This window comes from Pristis pectinata, chromosome 3 (genome assembly GCF_009764475.1).
Source record: "Pristis pectinata isolate sPriPec2 chromosome 3, sPriPec2.1.pri, whole genome shotgun sequence".
NCBI lineage: Eukaryota > Metazoa > Chordata > Chondrichthyes > Rhinopristiformes > Pristidae > Pristis > Pristis pectinata.
In genome coordinates, this window is record NC_067407.1 from 51,535,572 (window position 1) to 51,554,083 (window position 18,512).

General features: G+C 37.2%; 1 protein-coding gene across 2 annotated transcripts in view; it reads left to right on the forward strand.

Moving 5' to 3' along the window:
* The window catches only part of dennd1b (DENN/MADD domain containing 1B), a 239,983-nt gene that overhangs the window by 96,602 nt on the left and 124,869 nt on the right, over positions 1-18,512 (forward strand). For both annotated transcript variants that reach the window (XM_052012640.1, XM_052012641.1), the window contains exons 4-5: positions 924-973; positions 5,468-5,587. In XM_052012640.1, the coding sequence (XP_051868600.1) occupies positions 924-973; positions 5,468-5,587 (170 nt within the window). The remainder of the gene's footprint in view (positions 1-923; positions 974-5,467; positions 5,588-18,512) is intronic.

Genomic DNA, 18,512 nt, shown 5'->3' on the forward strand with positions numbered 1-18,512 from the left:
TTTGATCATTGTGTCACCTTTGTAAGCACAGTTCACACTGCTCGCTCTTAGTTCATTTTGTTATACAAGCCAAGTTTTCAATAAAAGAGCTGCCAGGGTCTTTCACGGTGTAAAAAATTAATCTTTAAACAGTTCAGAAGCCCTGCTATTTACCTGCAAAGAAAAACTTCACAACCACGGAAGCTGAAAATTGCAACATATTTAAGTGCCATTCCAAATTTCTGTAAGTTTTATCGAGAGATTTAAAAATGACTGGAGGTGTTATTTAAGAGCTTGTAAACAAATAGCTGCTGCTATTGGTGATGTAGTATTTCATTGTTGTGCCATGTTTTTTTTATTAGATCAACTAAAAATCAGACTTAGTGGAGTATCACTTTGCAGAGGGAATGCTGATGTTAAACGAAGTGACATGTATATTTTATTTAAATAAACCAATGCAGATTTTTTGAGCAGGGCACATTTATTTTGAATTTTGACATTTTTATTGTTACTGCTACCCTTCAGTATTTTTTCCCAATTTCCATTGTCAGCACATGTTACATGTTGACTAGAAACTGGTGGCTAGTCTGTGATGCATGTATCAGCAGACGTGGCTTACCCATATGGTGCTGTGCTGCTTGTAAAATCCATATGGTCTTGTCGAAGGGGATCCCAGTGGGGATGAGAGGGGGTGTTAATGCCCTTTAGGCCAAACTATTCCCTCCTGGTGCTCTTTTACCATTGTCAGTACAGTCTGCTGAAGCATAAATTTGATTCTTGTTAATAATCAATGAAGTTCATTGTGGTTGATTATTTCAATACAGAAACAACTGTCTGTATATGGTTTTAATTCAAAAGGTTATTCTCAGACCTTTTTGTTGTGCATACAGTAGTGATTTGACCCAAGTCCTGCATGAGCCTAACATTTTTATTATCTTTCACAGGAAGTGCTGCAGACTGTGCCAAAGTTTTGCTTCCCCTTTGATGTTGAAAGGTACAGTATTGCATGATAAACCAGTCATTTTACATTTTACCTTCTGCTTTGAAATAATGTTCAGTCCAATCTTTAAAAAATTATCTTCCTAAAATCTCAGCAAGGACGAAACCCCATTTTTTGAGGATTTTTGCAAAACAGAAAACTGTCTGTACGTTTTCCAGCTGATTGCTTGTGAACTGGGGTATACTTCTATTAAAAAGAAGTCTTTCATTTGGAAAGATCTTATCTGTAGTTAATAAAGTGTTGGTGATTTTTTTAAAAATTAGTGATGGTGTTTGAAAACTTCATCCCCACTATTGAGCTTTTTAAGTGACAACATCCTCTTAAGTCTTTGCACTTGCGTGTTCCACCTTGTTGTGAAGATTTTTGTAAGTCTTTAATAAAGAGCTAAATGTGCCTGGTTTAAGGTTTACAATATGTATGTCAAACCAGGCTCCATTGCTGCCATCCAGTGGTATACTTGGTGACACAATTTGGTTTTCAAAGAAGCAAGTGCACCAGCTCTGTCAAATGCTAGCTGTGAATATATTTTTCAACTTTGAAGGAGGCTGTAGTTCTTGAATTTTGCCCCAATCAACTTCCAATTTCACCTTTATTTTCTCCTTTTGTGCACATTGTCCTCAAGGCAACAATAGGCTTGTGTATTCTTCAATATACTTACATGATTTAGAAAGAGGAACAAACCACTTTGCTCTTTGAGGCTGTTCAATGTGATCACAGCTGATCTGTGACCTAACTTCATCTTCCTGCCCATTCCCCACGTCCCTCAATATCTACTGGATATCAAAAGTTAAGGTGAAAATTAGGAATTAATGTCGCACCAATTGTCATTCAATTTTGAAAATCCTAACTCTGATATTCAAACCTTCAATTAAATCACCCCCAATCCTCCTGGATTGTGTTCCAGGAACACAGTCTTGGTCTTTGTAATCATGTCTTTTAATTTAAACCCTGAGAGTCCAGGTTTAGTGTTGTCAGAATCCCTCAATTGTCAGTATAGCCCCACAATGATTTGGTGCTCTAAGTACTCTAGCTGTGATCTAACCAAGAATGGCAGCATCCATCATTAAGGACCCTCACCATCTGGGACGTGCCCTCTTCACATTTACTAGCATCGGGGAGGTGGTACAGGAGCCTGAAGACCCACACTCAACAATCCTCTCCACCATCAGATTTCTGAACAGTCCATGAACACTACCTCGTTATTCCTCTTTTGCACAGGTTATTTATTTTTGTAACTTATAGTAATTTTTATGTTTTTATGTCTTGCACTGTACTGCTGCCACAAGACAACAAATTTCATGACATCTGTCAGCGATAATAAACCTGATTCTGATCTATTGTTCTGTACTCCAACCCTCCAAATATAAATATTAGCATTCCATTAATTTTAGGTTATTTTCTGTACCTGTCCCTGATGTTAATGATCTATATACATGACCCCCTATGAACTTCCACCATTTCTAGCTTTTCACCATTTTGAAAATACTCAATTTTGCTTCAAAGTGAGTAACCTCACATTTGTCTACATGAAATCCATTTGCTGCAGTCCTTCTTATTTGCTAAACCTGGGATGATGTCTTGGTTATCTAATGCTTCCAACAACGCAGTTTACAGTGCTGCCAGTCTTTGTCTCATCACCAAATTTGGATGTGACTTTCCATCCCAGTCATCCAGGTTATTTATAAATATGATGAGCAAATTCAGCCTTAAACAGATCCTTGTGGGTCCCCTTCTGCTCAGGTCCTGCCAATCAAAGTTTCTGCTCTTTATCCCTCCTTCCAGTCTCCTGTTGCACAACTACTTCACCACCAGCAACCCATTTGCTCCATGGGTTTCAACTTTAACTACTGTCCTCTTTTGAGGACCTACTTTGCTGCCTGAAAGTCTATGTATATATTTCATTGCTCAGTCCGCTGCTTTTGTCCTCAAGCAAGTCAGCCCGGTCCATCAGCCCATTCATACCCATGCTGGCTCTCTCCAATCAAATGAATAATTTCCATTAGTATTTACAGGAGAAAGAGAATAACAGCCCAATCACAAGCACATGATTCCATTCTTATTCACTTGAGTTGCTATTTCCTTTGTGCCACTTTCCCTTTTTTCTTACAGACCTTAAAATCTGGTATATTTAATGCCCAAAGTGTCTTGCAACTGTGCCTCAGTAGTGGTTAGTGATTGTATTTGTCAAATTCAACTTGTGTCTGCAACTTACTTACTTTGTTCCTTGTACTCTGTTTGCATAAAGAACATTTATTTGGGCCACAGCCGCCTCCTGTCCTTTAATTATAATGTTTTACTCATATATTTTGTATTTCCCTCTCTTTTAATGGTTTAATTGTATCATTTGTTTTACTCTTTTCACCTCCAAGGCCAAAAACTCCATCTCTGAATTTTGGCCTTCATTTTCTTTTTCATTTCCTTTTGATCGTTGAATATTACCATTTCTCTTCAGCTTTGAGCCCTTTCTCTCTTTTATTAATTTATTCTTGTGAGCATATTATCATTTCTGGTAGGACCCAGATCCTGGCATGTTCCCACTGGGATTTTTGCTGCTTAATCCAGTACTGCACTCAGTGTCCCTCAGATAGAACCCACTTTCCTGTACCACTTCTTGAGCTACATATTCACCTCCCTAAATCTGTTTATCATGATACCAGTCTGCATGTAGCTCAGGTAATAGATCAGTGGTTAGAACAATTGACATCCATTTCTTTAATTTAACTCATAGCAACCAATATTTCCCCAATGGACTTGACTATGTTGTTGGACTCAACATGGACCACAGAGGCCAGCTCCTCCCCTTCCACCCTAACGTCCATTCAAGCCAATTCATGTTGTCCCTCGTGCTGGCTTCAAGTAAGTAATGCACCCAGACTATAAATTTAGATTTAAAATTCTAACAAAGAATGCTACCCAAATGATCAAATACTTTGCAGCCTACCCTCCTTCCTCTCCACTCTGGATGGCTTCCTTTATCACTGATTCATTGTCAGCTTGCTGACTGTCTTCCCAACTGACTTGAACCTTATCCCCACAATTAACTCGTGCATTGTACGAATTGGATTGGATCAGCTTCAGTGAATTGTCATTCTCTATCTCACTTGAGTTCCCTTTAGCCGATGCCACAGCAACCACTTCTGATTCCGCAGCCGTCCAAGGTGAGGGTGAAGTCTGAGACAAATTGTCCAACTGTTCCTCAACACTCCTTTATTGATGGTAGTGTCTCTAGCTTTACTCCGGTGTAATGTCCTCTGAACCACAGAGGTTCTGCAGAGAAACATCGAGATGTGTTGATGCTGGAAAGTCAAACTTTGCGCCTATTCCCATAGACTGAAATTCAGGAGCACATATGATTTCATCTATATTTATATTTTACTTCTGAGGCAATTCTATTTTAATCCAACATACTGGCACAATTTGCTAAAACTGGTCAAAATATTCAAGCCTCGAGTTTAGATAAATTGCTGCACGTATGGTGGGAAAGTGAGACCTTTTCCCTCTCGAGTGATTTTTACCCCTGATCTACTTATCAAGTTCCCATTCAATTTCAGAAGGACTCTGTTTAAGTCCATTCTGTATGGACTTGTGGACTGTGCAATGGTTTAATTGTTGCTGTGCAACAAGTGCTTAATGAGAGATTAGCTTGTATTGATTACATGGATTTATTTTCGTGCACGATTGATTTCAGCTCATTGGGTGCTGGTGAAAATATATTTGAAGCACTGAATGAAAACCAAGCATTCACTGAAAACGTTTGAGACAAAATTGTTTTTCTGTGGTGCAACAAAGCCCCACATATGAACAAATATAATGATATAATGCACAAATGTTGTGATGTGTTCTAAGACACATTGCGCTGAAATTGAGGGAAACAAAGCATCAAATATTTTAATGCTGAAGATAAATGCTGAAAAATAAAAACATCACCTCAGCTTGGTAAATACCAATATCCTTCGATATAAAAATATGCAAAATGAAGTTTAATCCAAACTCTTCTAATGGCATACAAAACATCAATATTATTGAGGTACTTGTTTGCAGACCACTATTGTATTTTTTTACAGCTTTCTCTCAGGCAAAATCAATGGTTGATTTAAAAAAAAATATTGAACTAACAAACCAATTGCTCTTATCGCAATGGTTTTCTTTCCCTTCCCTTTCCCTGTCATTTTGCAAACCTTAGTAAAATTCTTGTTCGTGTCAACTTTCAGTTCCTCTGCAGAGTGCACAAATAAAGATCAACAATGAACAATCAGTGTTTAAATATTCTGACCAACTAAATTCATTATATTAACCAATTTAAAGATTCTGTTTTTCAAAATTTTCAAATTATTTCTTCATATGCTTTCTCATTTCTTCATTATGCCTTTGGGAATACTTTTCCAGTTTAGTCTTCCTCAGAAGTGGTTTGACATTACAATTTATCTCTTTTCATACAGCTGACATTCTGTCCATGAAACCTTAATGTCTGTGCTTGACTATTCACAGGGTTTCACGAAGTCAGGTGGGACAGCACTTCACTTTTGTGCTAACAGACATTGAAAGCAGACAGAGGTTTGGTTTCTGTCGCTTGACATCAGGATGTAAAGTCTGCATCTGTATCCTCAGGTATGTGGAATTTAAAATAAATTGCGTGTACTGTGTTTAAGAATCATGCAAAGCTATTGCAGTTGAAATGATGTCTCCACCATTCAAGCTTAGCAGTAGGGTGCCAGGTCTTTTTTGTGGCACTCCTGATCCCACCATACTTGAATCTGTGATCATCTTTTGTTTGTTTATTTGCTATGCCCAGTCATGCTGAATATTTTGGAGAGATCTTGTTCATTAGGTCTTGAATTTATATTCCGACTTGTTTTCTTCAGCCCATCATTCTACTGTAAGGTTACTTGCCCTACTCTGGATATGGATGAGTCTTAGTTTGCCCCTGCTGAATATTGTTGAGAAGTTCAAAGTATATTCCATATCCCTGAATTTCAGATTTCTCCCTCACTTCCATATCAGGCATCAATACATTTCCCCTATCCTTTGAGCTTGTGACATCACATCTTTTCCATGACAAAGACAGCCCACTAAAACCTTTGTAAAGTGTCCACCTGCTCTAAAACCTTTCTGCATTTGTCACCTACAGATTTGACTGCCCACCTCCATCCTTCTCAAAATTCTTCATCCATTATACTTTTGCCCAAAATCTATCCCACAGATTGCCTGATCAGTCCACTTCTCACTGACCCATCTGAAATATGAAAGTTGCATTCCCATGGTTAAATTACTTCTCAGCTCCCACAAACTCTCCATTCTCAGAACTTTGGCCCCTCGTATGGCCCACTTTCTCATCATCCTGCACCTCTGGCTGGAGTCTTTCATGTTTCATACTTGAGTTCCTTCCCTGACCTACTTCAACTCCTTCTTGTTTAGATTCTTCTTAAAGCCCACACCTGCGACTAAGTTTTTAATCAGCCTCTCCAATGCAGTCATCTTAGGCTCAATATTCAATCAATAATCACATTCCTTCAGTGGATGTTAGGGTGTTTTCCCAAATTATGGTCACCATCCAAAGAACCATAGAACCATACAGCACAAAACAGGCCCTTTGGCCCACCATGTTGTGCCGTCCATCAAACCACCCTCACACTATCTAACCCTTTCCTCCCGCATATCCCTCTATCTCACATTCCTCCATATGCCTATCCAACAGACTCTTGAACCTGTCCAATGTATCTGCCTCCACCACTACCCCAGGCAGTGCAAGTGCAAATGCAAGTTGTTGGTAAGAAACAGCTGATTACTAACTGGAAGGTGATTGTTGGAACTCTGAGGTTAAAATAGAAAATGCTGTCAATTGAAGAAAAAAATTGGGTAAAGTAATAGCTGTAAAGAGGTCAGTGTGTTTTAACAATTGAGGGATTTCACCCAAGCATTTCTGTTCATTGTGGATTTGCTATGTGTTGTCCAGAGTGTTTTTGCTTATTATTTGGGAGTTTGTTTCTTGCTAAGTTCCAGGCTTTCAGAAATGTCCATAATTATAAGAAAGTTGGCATACATAGCTGGTGTGTTGTGGTTCTGTGCCATTTTCCTTTGGGTTCCATTATTTTCATTTCCAAGTCCATTGCTGCATGTCTTAGCTTAAAGTTGTAGGTGTCACTTATGCAAACAAAACCAAAAGCTGTATGGAAGAAGTTCTGTACAATAATTATACCAAAAGCACAAGAGATGTCAAGGTTATGGTTACTTCCTGACTACCTGATCTATCTGAAGGTGCAGTGAAAAGGCACAACTAGGCACAGAAATTTCTTAGTTTGCAGGTGGGTTTTGGAAGACTTTAATTTCTAAGAAATTAATTGCTCGACAAGTTGTCTAGCAATGCTGAAGAATACTTTAATCACTGCACAGGGGAGTAGAGGCACAGTTTTACCTTGAGCACCAATTTTCGATCTCGCTGTTGTGTTTTAAACCACAAAGCAGCAGAGTTGTCACCTTGGCAATCGCATATCAGAGCACCATAATGATAGCTGTTTTTGATTAGTCTTTATGTACAGAGTGATGTTTTCAATTTTAATGCAGGAAGAAGGTAATTTATGCTTTTGTCATTGACAGAATTTATCAATAATTTCCTTGATCTTTGCTTTGAAAATAGCTGTGCATGGTTCTTGCTTAGAATTACGTCAGTTATAAAACTTTGCCATCATTTTTTAACCAGGGCATTTAACTTTCTGTTATAGACTTGTATTTATTACTGTTTCATCTAAGTTTTTGTGTATTACTACCTTCTGTCAGAAAAGGCACTTTCTAGTACAAAAGATCTTAAATAACAGCAGCAGTTATTTGTCAGAACAAAAGAAAATCCACATTCAGTTTTTTTGTTTAATTGACTTGAATTAAAATTTAAGGGTTTTGCTTCATTAATGTGATAATTTTATTATTATATGATGCCTCGGAGTTTGTTTTTCTGAATATTTCTGCTCCAGTAAGTACTGTTGATAGATCAATCTGCAAAATGTCATCTAATATTAACAGAAGGTGAAATATATATTGGCTATTTTTGTTTGAGTCTAAAATATGCAATTTGGTATAGCTCAGTAATTTTTATCTTCTAATCTGAAAGAAATGCTTTTCATGATACATGTTTCTACAAATCCGTCACTCAAAGGAACTTCTCAAAATTAGTATTTGCCAATCTCTATGAATAAATTCTTGAATTTTTCTTTTTACTGGGGGTTGTGGGGTGAAATAGCTCTTAGTAACATGCATTGGTATATCGTATGCATACCATATAGCACATCTGAGTAGTAATAACTATTTCATGTTTCAGTCTAATTTTAACTTAAAATGTTACTTCATTCAAATATTATGATAAATTTGAAAATGGACTGTCAACTATTAGTGGATTTTGTTGCCAAAATAGAATTGAGATATTTAGTGAATTTGTTTTGCATTCCTTAATGAATGCTGTTAAGTTTCACAAATGTCTTTCTATGATTCTATAAAAAAGGTGGCTCATTCTTGTTTTCTTGATCTATTCAAAACAAAAGCTTATCTTTTCTGGAACAGTTTTGGGAATTTATGCACGTGATTGAGATTAAACAACTGAAAAACACTTTTTTATGATTGAGCAATATAAAGCTTCTTTAAGGAACCTATTGATCTCTCTACAGTTATGTCTGAGATGGGGGGGTGGGGAAGCAATTGTATTAAAAAATATTCCATTTGTGTACAGTTCAAAATCTGAGCTGCAGTCTCAGCTTTTTAACTTCTGTTACTTTACTTTCACGTATGATACTTTGAAATAGTCTCATGGAAGTCTTTAAATGAATGGCATTCCTTGACTAAGTGAAGTTTTTGATTGAGTTAGATTAAGTTTTGAAGAAATCACTTGGTTTTTTAAATACACTAACTTATTAAACACACTTTCTCAAACAATGAAGATTATTTTTTGAGCAAAAATATTTTGGTTACTTTTTAGCGGGAGCAATCAAAAATGATTTAAACTTGAGCGATGAAAGGCCTAAGGGGATTTTCAGTTACTTCTAAATCACATATCTTGTTTTAATTGCATTTGATTTTAGGACCCAGTGCAGTAAATTTTATCTGGTTGAGAGCTTTTTCTTTTCCAAACATAAAAACATTTCGGGTCTTGAGCCATTAGAAAGAACTTCAAATATCATAAATTTCCATGAGACTCTAAATTATTATTTAAGTATGCTTTCTGGGGAATGGTTGCAGTTCAGTTCTAATGTGCTGTATCAAAGGTGATGCACGGATTTGTATCCAATCATCTCAGAGTGAATTCGTTTTTGAACTACATTGATGTGGGATTGTTTCACATGAACCTGAAGTTAGATTTCAGTCTTGTGATTGGATGGAGAATGTTCGAATGACATTTGAGCCTCTTGAGTGAGTAATGGTAGTGCCAAGGGGGAGGTGGACTTGAGAAGAAAGGAAAATGAAGTAGTTTTAATTTGGATAGGTTAAGAAATGAAATGTTGCAGTAACTGTTTTTTGCATAGATGGTGCTGAGGGAGAGGCAATAAATGCCATTGATGCCCCAAGAATAAATTAAAACAGTCAGTTAATAAATGGAATGTCCTCTCCTCTGTCATTCTTGAACAAACTCTCATGTCTGTCCATCAGTCATTGAAGCTGTTGTTGGCAGGCCTGATGGTTACCAATGGGCGGTAAGAGTCAACAGTGAAGAAGGCTCCCAGGGTTTTTTTGTGGGCACCCCTATGATGGCCCTGTGCTTGTAAAGGAGGTACCTAAATGAATAATTAACTGAAAATAAAACCTGTTTAAGTCATTATATTTGTTGTGTTTGTGCACAAAAATCCCGGCTATTTAAGTGTGTCCAGTTATTGACATTATTCAACTTAATAGCTCAAAATACAACATCATGTTTATTTTTATGGAAAATGCATTTCCTTTTTTTAGTTTTTAACATTTTTCAATTTAACCATCAAACTGTTCTGCTTCTGTAAATAGATTAGACTTTCTAATCTATGGGGACAAGACTGCAATAAATCCTTCATCCAGCAGTGACATGAAACCATCATTAAAATATTTGGTCTGCTTTTGATTTTGAAGTATTGCGATTGTTAAATTGTCACCTTCACTTAGAAAAGGAAGTGCCCTAACAAGCAAGCTCACTTTTTTTAAAGAAGGTAAGCCTTTGTAGTGCAGTAGCTCCCATCGAAGTGAAGTCATCAGTTGCCAAAGGCAAATCCCCTTAAAAGCAGAATGTTTCAATTTTACACATTTTGTGTCAATTTTCTGCAAAAGAAAGTACCCCCTAGACATTTCATGTTAAGGTTTGGAAAACCAGCTTCCTCTGTTTTGATTTGATTACTAAAAGCAGCGTTCTCCTGGAAGTTGATGTCAGTGGTCAGTAAGTTATTTGACGGAAAACATTTCCCTTCCTTTATTTAACCTTTGACTTTTGAAAGTAAAAGTTAATCAAAGCTTAAGTAGAAGCAGCAGTAAGGTGGAAGTCCACAGCTGGCAAATAAAGTTGATCCAGCTCTGTAAATGTAACTTTGAGAGACTGCTTTTTGACTCTTTCCAGGTGGAAATCTTAATAAATTTTACTGCAGTTTCACTGTTCTTTTTAAGATTGGGGGAAGAGCCTGACCAGTTTTGGTCTCTGGAAACATCACGGTTCAATTGGAAATTACCAGTGTTACAAGAATTAAATCAGCCAGCTGGTCAAAATGAGGGATCCTTTATCTCTGAATCTGAAAATGATTTTTGCAACTCACAAAAATTTATTCAAAACCTGTGGACAAGAGTAGGGGAGATATCCCTTGAGTCTGTTTAGTCATTCAGCTAAGTTGTAGCCATTCAGTGACCGACACCATACATCTCCCCTACAAGCCCAACCTGCTTTGCCCCATATCATGCAAACATAGAAATCAGGAGCCCTGAGTCTACTTTGCCATTTGATACAATATTGTGGCTAATCAGTAGCAACCTCAATACTGAGTTCTTGCCTACCTTTGGTAACTTCATCGTCTTGCGATGAAGAATCTTTTGTCTGTCTATCAAAGTCATTGGTGCTGCTGTTGGTGGGCATAATGGTTAATGCTGAGTGGTCAGAGTCAGATCAGCAGTGAGGAAGTCTCCCAGTGCTTTGTTCTGAATGCCAGTGCAATGGCCTTGTGTTGGTAATGGAAGCACCTAAATGAATAATTAAATAATCCACCTCTGCTTTAAAGATGCTCAAAACTTTGGATTCAACCACCCTTTGAGGAAGAGAGTTCCTAAGACTCTTGGATTACAGAAAAGCTTCCACCTGACCTCTGTATGAAACATCAAATCCTCATTTTTAAACAGTGACCCTCAGTTCTCAATTCTTCCACAGAAGGAAACATTCTCTCCACATCCATCCTGTCAGAATCCTTCAGGTTCTTAGATGTTTCAATGTTAAAAAATAGAAGTCTAATGCTGCCAACCATCTCTAATGAGACAATCCACGCATTCCTGGTATTAATCTAGTAAAACCTTTCTCTGCATGCTTAAAATACACCACCATCCTTTCTGAAATAAGGAAACTTGTAGTAATCACAGTACTGTAATAACATCTCACCAACGCCTTATATAAATGAATCATAACCTCCCTACCTTTGTATTCATTTCCCCTAGCAATAAACAGCAACTTCTGTTAGCTTTTCAAATTACTTGCTCTGTCTGCATACTATCCTATTAATCATACACTCGGACACCCAGGTCCCTCTACTTCTCAAATCTCCTTGATCTCTCAACTTGTAGATAATGGTTCTTTTTATATTTCCTTCAAAAGCAGACAATTCTCCCACATTCTACTCCATTTTCCTGACCTTTGCTCCCTCAACAGGCTACAAATGGATGCATATTATGTCCTCTTCACAACTTACTTTCCTACTATCTTTGGTTCATAAGCATATTGTACTTTGCTCCCTTCATCCCAATCATTTGTCTTTACTCTAAAAGGTTGAGGGTCCACCACCAGCCCCTGTGACACACAATACATCTGCTAACTAGAAAAAGACCAATTTATGACTAAATATTGTTCTGCAGAACTCTTCCCAACTTCAGACTCAAAGTTAATCTTATCAACATCAAGTGAGATGTACGGAAGTTACAAACTACTACCTCTCTCTGTTCTTACCACTTTCCTCCCACCTGATTTTCAGACCATGCCTCCTTGTGCTGGAATGTCCAGTCAACCAAAACAGTTCAAAAGCAGAATAGTATCAATGTTTGAAATCTGAAATACGAACAGTGAATTCTGGAAATATGGTTCAGAATAGTGGCCTTTTGTCAGAATGGTTTGTCATTGGCCTGAAATTTACACTTTGTTTGCCTCTCCAGAGATGCTGCCTAACATCCTGAGTATTTCCAACAACTTCTTATCTTCAGATTCCAGCGGAAATTGATTCTTTTTACCTATCTTATGAATAGTATTCTTGAAAACTTGATTAGTTTTTAAAGTCTAAGGGAATACTACTCAAATTGTGGTAGTAGGTACTCCTGATTTATCCTGAAATGTTGGGGTATCTATACCCTGTCTGTCGTGTACTCCGGCATATCCCTTATAAAATGTGATGCCCAAAACTGCGCGCACAATGCCATGAATGATGCCTTTTGCAGTTGTAATGCAACCTCTCCCATGTATTCTGGTCCTCCGGTTATAAAGGCTGGCACTCCATTGGCATTTTTAATTGATTTTTTTTCCACCTGACAATTACATCATGTACATTGATTTCCATTGCTGCTTGTGTTCCACCTTCAACTGCTATTTTTGATCTTTTAAGGTTCAGTGACTGACATCATATTTGACTGCATTGAGGTTTATTTGCCATGGTTTTGCCCATCATGATTTTATTAATGTTGCATTACAATCTAATGCTTTCATCTACACAGCCTCTCTTTGACCATCTCCATGTCACTGGCAAACTTAGATTCATGGCTTTCCATTTCATCATAGTGGAGGAGGAGCAGGGGTGGCAGACTCAATCAAGATGCTTAAGTGGGAACTGGGTAAATATCTGAAAGGAAAATATTTAGAGTTATGAGGAGAGAGTTAGTGAGTGGGATGAGCTGTTGTTTCATACAGATAACAAAAGTCCATTGGGCTAAAGGGGTTCATTTACTGCTGTAATCTTTCTGTGCTCATCCTACTTGTTCACAAGTGTGGTGAATAATTACATATTCTTTGGTTTCTGACCTTCCTCCCACTAATCCCCTCCCCCAACTCTCACCATCACCACCTCCTCCCCTTTCTTAAATAGCAGGGCAATTTTGCAATCTAGTAGTAGTTCCAGAGTAAGAAGATGATTGGAAGATTAATATTGGTGCGTTGACATTGTTCTCACTTGCTTCTTTTAAAACTTAGAAACAGAAGTCTTCTGGTTTGGGGGTACTAGTCACTGTTTTCAGCTTTTAATTTGCTTCCTTCCATTAATTTTGGAAAGTCCCTGTCAGTGACTTGATATTGGTTTTATCAGGTAGTGTGGCATAGTACATGTTGATTCAAAGTATTTATTCAGCATATTCTCTATTTCTTTGTTTACATTTGCACGTTCGCCACTTTGAGTTTTCAACGAGCCAACTTTGTACCTGGACACCATCTTTCTCAGTAAATAAATGCAATAATCTGCATTGATTTTGATATTACATGCAAGTTTCTTTTTGTGTTCCCTTTTCTGTTCTGTATCTGTTTTGTCATATTATCCTTTGCCTCTGTTCTAGTTCCTAAGTCAATGTAGGATATTTTAAGTTTTATGTTTTACTTTTTAGTTGCTGTTTTATCATCCATGATTGTGCATTTTTTTTTTAACAAGTGGTCTCTTGGCTCTTTGGGGTTCAAGCTGGACCTTAAATTTGTTTGTCTGCCTTCTCCCACTGATCAGCTGCCATTTTCCTCAGATTTGGCCATTTTTTCTGTGGAAAGTTCCTGTCTCACCCTGTTGAAATCAGTCTTAGCAAAATATAGAATTACTAAGCAGTTCTGCACTCCTCCTTTTCAAGCATTACTTTGAACTCATAATGAAAACTGTCAAATAAATGTTCATACACTGTGAACTGAATCGAATACAATCTGTCCCTTTTGGTTTTTCTGGTTCAAATCGTTGAAGAAAACCATCCCAGATACAGACAAGAATTTCTCTACCATTCTAAAGTGAATTTGTCTGCTTTACCAAACCATTTAAAAGTTGTTCAATCTCTTCATTCATACACTCAACAGTTTCACATCTTCTGTGCAAAAACTCCCACTGCAGAATTGTCCTATTACATGTCTTAATTCTATCTCTTAGACATCCATTGTTAGTTTACCTTCTGTTAGATCCTTTCATCATTGAAGAGATTTTGTTTCAATCAACAAGATTCCTTCACCTCATCTGCTACTTTTACCATTTTACAGATCTTGTGACTTTTAATATTCCATTCTAAATATCTTGCAGCCACGTCACATTAATGGATATACTGTTATGCTGCCCACATTGAATGTAATTCACTATTTGTTCCTCGTATTCTACTTTTGTGTAAGGACCCTTATTTGGGCCATACGTTGTTATCTGGTCTTCTGCTCCAGTGTTAAATGCTTTTCTCTTAGGACAATTCTTTACATTCCTTTCTTTTATCTAAAGTGATGCAAATACTATTTCTGACAATAAATCCATTAATTTGTTTTGGAACTATTATTTAGAAATCTCTTCCACCTGAGATGCCCATTTTGTTTTGTAATTAAGTTTTGAAGGTTTGTGTGAAAAGGATTATTGAAACAAGAGTGGTTCATTCAGACCCTTGAGATGATTTGGTTGTTCATTTAAATTATGGAAGATCTGTATCTTAACTTCATTATTTCACCTTGGCCCTGTAATAGCTTAATGAGCCAGGCTGACTGTTAACTCTGCAGGTGATCAACTTAACCAGACTCAAACAATCACCTTTATTTTGGCAGTCACTTCCTGAAGAAGACATGTTAGGCTAATGGAAAAGGAAAATGCTGAAGATGCTGGAAGTTTCAGTTCAATGGCTTTTCATTAGAACTGGGTTAGGGTGATACATCCATACGTGGCTATCCGTTGAATGCATCCACTTCCGAGCACAGTTTGTGTGAGTGCTTGGTTTTCAGGGTGGTACTCTTTCTGTTTAAGGAAAAGAAGCACGGTCTTGCTGTTGAAATGGAGCTTTTTGGGAGCCTGCAGAATATCAGCTTTCCTTTGTATCAATTTGTTTTGGCTGTTAGTCTCCATTGAGAGATTAAGTGCATTAATGCAGCTGACATTCAGTCCAGTCCAAAGCGAGTGCTGGATTTAGAGATTTGGGTTACCATAGGAAGGTTAAGCAAGTCCTTCATTGGTTGTTGCAATGAACTCTCAACTTGTAATGGGAAGGATGAATTCGTACAGACCGAAGTCATGTACGTAGGAATAAACGTACATTTGAAACACAGAGAGATTGAACGTGGCTTATTTTGTCATTTGCCAAGGCCTAGCATCCTCCAGTGCAAATTTTTCTCTTCAGCTGACCACAGCTCTTCAGTATCTTGTGGTACAATAGTAGAAAGGGTGTACAGTGTTTAATGCCCATTGGTAATTAAAGAGGTGATACGAACATAGAAATTAGAAGTGGGAATAGGCCATTTGGCCCCTCCAGCTTGCTCCACTATTTAGTAAGATAGTGGCTGAGCTGTTTGTAACCTCAACTCCTCATTCCTGTCCAACCCAGGTATTCTTTCATCCCTCTCCTTATCAAGTATCGATCTTTCTCTGCCTTAAACATTCAAGGCGTCTGCTTCCAATGCCCTTTGAGCTTAATTTCCAAAGAGACATGACCCTTGGAAAGATAAGATTTGGCCCACCTCTGTTTTAAATGGGCAACCCCTTATCATCACTGACCCGTGATATGGCTTCTCCCAAAAGAGGAAACATTTTTTCCACATTCACTCTGTTAAGGCTGCTCGCCATCTTAGATGTTTTCAGCAACGGTGAGCTACCTTCTTCAGCTGCTGAAGTCTACGCAGTGATGCTTTTTTCACACAACACTCTCTGATAGATTTATTTTCACACAGTGATAGTGAAGGAATGAAGGTGTATTTCCATGTCGGAATAATGTAAGAATGAGGAGGACCTGCAAATGGCAGCATTCCCATGTACCTGCTGCCCTTTTCCTTCATGATGGGGTATCTACCATTTAATGGGAATGTACTCAAAAGTTGGTTTATCTGAGACTATTTGTTAATTAACCAGATAGGAGTGTAACATTTTTGTTGTCATGTAGTACCAAATGTAAACAGTTTAGATGAAGGATTCAGTTTGATATTTTGCTCTAGGTGAGTGATAATTATTTTGTGTATAATAAAACAAATTATGTTAATCACTGTGAACAAACATTTAATGTAAGCTCTATTCTCTTAAGATTTCAAGCAATTGTTTTATTTCTGAATTAGTTTATTATCAGATTTAATCCTTTATTTTAACAATAGTAATTTCAGTTCAATTCTTGTATGTGTAAATGGTAAATTTTGGAAATGTACAGTCACAAGCTGCTCCAGCTGAATCTGATCCTGTTCTCAAGCAAGTCGTAGCTGGGATCTGCTGATCCTTTTCCATCTGTTATGTATTGCCTTTAGTAACTAGAAAATTAGGAGAGTCCTTTATATTTCTCTTTAATTTGAGAAACCAAGTTCAAGGATCAAGACTAAAGTGCAAAACATCAAAGGTGAAATGTGTACAATGGAAGACAAGACAAATGAACAAGTTGTGATCAAGGTTTAATTCCTGTCATAAGGCGGAAACACTGAATTATGCTATCCATTCCTTGTGTATCAGGATGTCATGTTTTCTATGTGTAGTGCAGGAAGTTTAACTTTTTTTTTGAGTGCTTACATTCACACAGCCTGTTCCATATGCAGATTATTTAACTAGACACTAAAGGTTTATGTAAATATCAGTGAATAGTCATATAACACATCAATGAATTTGTAAATATCAGTTTACCCCTTTCTGGATGCTTGCTCTCACAAATGTTACTCAGTCATGGAGATGTTGCTTGAGTTGGTTGTTTGCTTAAAAATAATTCAGCCTTGTGAATGTGGTACTGAATCATCAGCGTTTTGGAGCAGAGTCTTTTTGCAGTCAAGAAACAGTTTTCTAAGTTGCCTTTGGGAACGTAGAGGAACTGAAAATAATAGTTGATTTATGTTGGGTATTTATGGTTTTTAAAGTATATTTTGTTAAAGACTGTTATTAGTGTTTTTCAGTACAGTTTTGAAAATGTGTTCTTTATGTAGATAAAATAAAGAGGGGAAAATAAACATTACAAATGTTTGCTTTTGAGCCAGTGACTGAAAAATGACTTGCAATAAAGTTTGTGTAGCATTGTTCAACCCATTGTAACATTTTAGTTTTAAAATCCTAATGTTGTAACAGTGCCTTGACCTAATTTCTTTTTTCTGTTTTATTGATATGAGTAGTTGAAATGGTGTTTGATGTAAGTGACATAAAGTCTTGCCATGATTCTATGTATGAAAAATGCTAACTCTTCAGCGTTATGTCATTACTGTTTAAAAAAAACTGTAACTGAAGCTGCAAAGCCTTGCATTTGATGGAACAGAGATGCCAACAAATGCAGTGATATGACGTTTGAAATTGGGCATTATCCAAGTGTATTTGCACTTCAAAACAAAAGGGTATTTTGTTTTTGTATTGGGATTAATGTAGGATTATTATAAATGGTTGGTTGATGGTGGGTATTTTGTACACGTCTCTGCCTCAGTAAAGCAGCCAGCATAATTAAAGACCCCACCCGACTTGGTCGTTCTCTCTTCTCCCCTCTCCCATCAGGCAGAAGATACAAAAGCCTGAAAGCACCAGGCTCAAGGACAGCTTTTATCCGGTTGTTAGAAGTCTAATGAATGATTCCCTAGTAAAATAAAATGGACCCTTGACCTCACAATCTACCTCATTATGACCTTGCACCTTATTGTCTACCTGCACTGCACTTTCTCTGTATCTGTAAAACTTTACCCTGCATTCTGTTTTTGTTTTTACCCTGTACTACCTCAATACGCTGTGTAATGAATTGATCTGTAGGAATAGCATACAAGGCAAGTTTTTCACTGTACCTCAGTACATATGACAATAATTACCAATTTATATTTTGTTTCTGTTTGACTCAAATTAACTGCATACTTTAAAGATTCAAATTCAGAATTTGAACCTGAATAAAGTACAATATAGTGAATCAATTAGCAAAGAATGATTGACTTGGCAACTCGATAGCCTTTTTTTAAAATTTCCCTTCGTGGTTCTCTTGTTCCTAATGGAACAAGCAACGTGATGTTGATGCTCAGGTTATTTCTAGGTGGGCAATAGCCATAACTGTACTTAAGTTGATAATAGAATTGATTGTGATGAACGTGTGATCCTGTGCTTCATAAAGGAAGGCACAGAGATCAAAAGCAAGAAAGTTATAGCCCAAATCTTGCAGGATTCATAACATCCAAACTGGCTGTGTTCACCAACGTTACTCAAAAATGACACCAACTTCAGGAGCT